Genomic DNA, 3,798 nt, shown 5'->3' on the forward strand with positions numbered 1-3,798 from the left:
ACATATTTTACAATTTTTATATAGTCATATATGTAAGAACAACTTATTCCACTTTATTTTCAGAATTCTTTATCTAATAGCCATATATTTACTACCATCTATATTTTTTTATCTGTTTGATTCATAATCTCCCGATTTATGTTTCAGGTATATTGCTGAATAAGTTTTTTTTTATTATACGGCGAATATTTTTGTATCTTGTATTATATTATTATTTTGAAATATATATTGATATGTATTAATGTATGGCATCCTTTCTCATCAAAAATAAATAAAAACCATTTTTGTTATACATATCCGTGCTGTTTTCATTTATTAGAATGAATTAAAATTACGAGCTCCAAAAATTCATCCAACCTCTAGAAATTGCCCATAACGATTCAGAAAACATCCATAACACTTCTAATAAAACTCCATATGAAATCCACTGTATGTCCATAATCTCCATAGAATCTCTATTTAGAACGTCTACTGGATGTCCAATGGAGGTCCAAGATGCGGACATTTGGATGTTGAGTGGAGGCTTTATAGATATTCCATGGACGTCTATTAGAGGTTCTGAATCTCCATGATGGATATCTAATGGACGTCCAATGGAAGTTTTGTTCCGTGTGGGCATTGTTATCTCAACAGAAATTTTTCAGTAGGGTAACTTCAATGATCGTACGTAAACTGGTGATGCCACTACGCTGTAACGATATCTCGGTGAGTTATATTTAAAATATACTCTTATATCGTTAAAAAATGTAATGACATATTTGTTGGTAAATGTTTCAAAGGATGTAACAATCACAATGATTAATATAATTATAAAAAGAATCTAGCCATAACCTTACTCTCAAAATATTGCGAAAGAAAAAAAGGAATATTCTCTCTCTTTTGTGAGCACATTGTAGGTTAAACTTTGATTACTTATACAACATTGTATCTATATACAGGGTGTTTCTTTATCTTCGGTCACAAAGAACATAGCGTTATCCCTTATGAAAAATTAAATCAAAAAGTCCTAAACTATTTTTGTCTTTAATGCTTAACGAAGCAGATATTCTTTAATAAATTCCAGCAAATCTGCGCCGTTCTTTAGAAGTATACACGTCTGTGAGCTGTGCGCCTGGTAGTGTGCGTGAATGCAACGGCGGAACATTCATGCACACTATGGGCGTGCGGCTCACAGTGTATAATTCTAAAGGACCGCTCGGATTTGCTGGAATTTATTAAAGAATATCTGCTTCGTTAAACATTAAAGACAAAATGGTTTAGGACTTTTCGATTCAATTTTTCATGAGAAATAACGCTATGTGCTTCGTGGGCGGAGATAAAGAAACACCCTGTATATACAGGGTGTCTCAGGACAATCTACGAAGCTCTTGTAAAAACGTAGAGCGGACTAAAATAAATATAAAAGTCCTATACCGTTTTGCGATATTCTTAATAATAACCAAGAAATTAATTACGAAAGATTAAGGAAAAGCGTGTGCTAAATGGTAGAGGACGTACCGCTCGAGTCACAACGCAGCCCAGTAATATAGCGCGCGGATGTCGCGTGTGGCGATTGGAAGTCAACGCACTGGCTATACTTATACCGCTGCGCCGCGCCGCGCTGAAGCAAGATGTAGGAGCACAGCGGTATAAGTATAGGCAATGGCGCATTGTCTTCCAATCGCCACGCACGACATCCGCGCGCTATATTACTGGACTGCTCTATGATTCGAGCGGCCCGTCCTCTACCATTCAGCACACGCTTTTCCTTAATATTTCGAAATTAATTTCTCAGTTATTATCACGAATATCGCAAAACGGTATAGACTTTTACATTTATTTTAACCCGCTCTACGTTCTTACGAGAGTTTCGTAAATTGTTTTGAGATAGTCTGTATACAGGGTGTCCCACACTTTCCTCCGGGCATTTAGTGGGGACGTAGAATAGGTTGATGTGAACATAAAAGTCCTATACCGTTTTGCAAAATTCGTAATAATAGTCGAATAATTAATTGTGAAAGATTAAGGAAAAGCGTGTGCTGAATGGTAGAGGACAGACCGCTTGAGTCACAACGCAGCCCAATAATATAGCACGCGGATGTCGCGCGTGGCGATTGGAAGACAATGCACCACTTTCTATACTTATACCGCTGTGCTCCTACATCTCGCCTCGATGCGGTGCGGCAAGACGTAGGAGCGCAGCGGTATAAGAATAAGCAGTGGTGCGTTGTTTTCCAATCGCCACGCGCGACATCCGCGCGCTATATTATTGGGCTGCGCTGTGACTCAAGCGGTTCATCCTCTATCATTCAGCACACGCTTTTCCTTAATCTTTCACAATTAATTACTCGACTATTATTACGAATTTCGCAAAACGGTATAGGACTTTTGTTCACATCAACCAATTTTACGTCCCTATTAAATGCCCGGAGAAGAGTATGAGACACCCTGTATACATGAATATTCCAAAAACATTTAGGCCGGTATTCATAGTCCGATCTTATATTTAAGATCATCTTAAGTACTATCTTAAGATGTCATGAACCAATCACAAAGCCGTATTTGCATCTTAAGACGTTACTTAAGATGAATCTTGAAATAAGACCCTTATAGAAATATCATACTAAGAATCATTGATAATTACTTATTATCCAGTATTTTTAATACTGAAAATAAGTAATTATCAATGATTCTTAGTATGATATTTCTATAAGGGGATTCGATTATGAATACCGGCCTTAGAAGAGATAATTTTGAAATGTATGTTTACAGAAAGTCTCAAAGGCATAGTAAAGACGTCTTTTTCATAAAGATTCAATAACGTCTTAAAAAGAACATCTTAAAGATGTCTTTAAAAAGATGTTTTTCTTAAGACGACCTTAAAGATCTTAAAGACTATCTTAAAGATGTCTTTAAAAAGATGTCTTTCTTAAGACGACCTTTTAGACATATATGTTGTCTGGGATATTATTAACGCACGGAATTATTGCACGATGCGACCGACGTCATTTTATTACAAAACCTGTTTGAGTGGCCAGACCACGAACGTAAAGGACGGTGTATATGGGCGAGGGGGTTGAAGCTAAAGTGGAGAAGGAGGGCAAACCTTCGGCCATCTTGCTTGGCGAGATTAATTCTGCTGTCTAACGCAAAGCAGTGATACTACTTGAAATATACGAGGGCTATTTTTTTTTTCAAGGTTCGATCGGTCGCGAAATTAAAACCGCAGTGAAAATCCTATGAAGCTTTATGCAGATATGTTGCGCAGAGTGTGTAGTACGACTACCGATCACATCACGTCTCTCTCGTCAGTCCTCAGCGCGTGGTGAGCGAGTAAACATGCCTAGGACAATAGAGTCTCCCGCCAAATGTGAGCTGCGTGCTGTCATTCAGTTTCTTCATGCTGAGGGGATCAATGTTGCGGAAATTCATCGACGAATGAGTAATGTGTATGGTCAAACTTTCATGAGTGACAGCAAAGTGCGACAATGGTGCAGGAACGCTCCTGCGGCGTTTTGGATGGGAAGTGTTTAATCATCCGCCGTACAGCCCGGATTTGGCTCCTTCGGATTTTCATCTCTTTCCCCACATGAAAAACTGGCTAGGAGGACAGTATTTTCACACAGATGACGAGCTTCAGATCACCGTCAACAGTTGGCTGAAAGCACAGGCGGCTGCCTTCTATCACGAGAGTATTGGAAAGCTGATACCACGCTATGAAAAATGTCTACATCGGACTGGCGACTATGTAGAGAAGTAGCCGAAAGATGTACTTAGATATTGAAAATAAAAAAAAAATTGATTTTCACTGTGGCTTTA

General features: G+C 38.3%; 1 protein-coding gene across 1 annotated transcript in view; it reads left to right on the plus strand.

The window, feature by feature from the left end:
- Positions 1 to 3,318: 3,318 nt before the first annotated feature.
- LOC116843610 (histone-lysine N-methyltransferase SETMAR-like) overlaps positions 3,319 to 3,798 on the plus strand; it is a 733-nt gene continuing 253 nt past the window's right edge. Inside the window, exons 1-2 of the mRNA XM_032814145.1 lie at positions 3,319 to 3,349; positions 3,456 to 3,671. Coding sequence (XP_032670036.1) covers positions 3,319 to 3,349; positions 3,456 to 3,671 — 247 coding nt within the window. The remainder of the gene's footprint in view (positions 3,350 to 3,455; positions 3,672 to 3,798) is intronic.

The sequence above is a fragment of the Odontomachus brunneus genome, unplaced genomic scaffold, assembly GCF_010583005.1.
Source record: "Odontomachus brunneus isolate Ranch 3 - 2012 unplaced genomic scaffold, Obru_v1 Obru_scaffold_034, whole genome shotgun sequence".
NCBI classification, from domain to species: Eukaryota; Metazoa; Arthropoda; class Insecta; order Hymenoptera; family Formicidae; genus Odontomachus; species Odontomachus brunneus.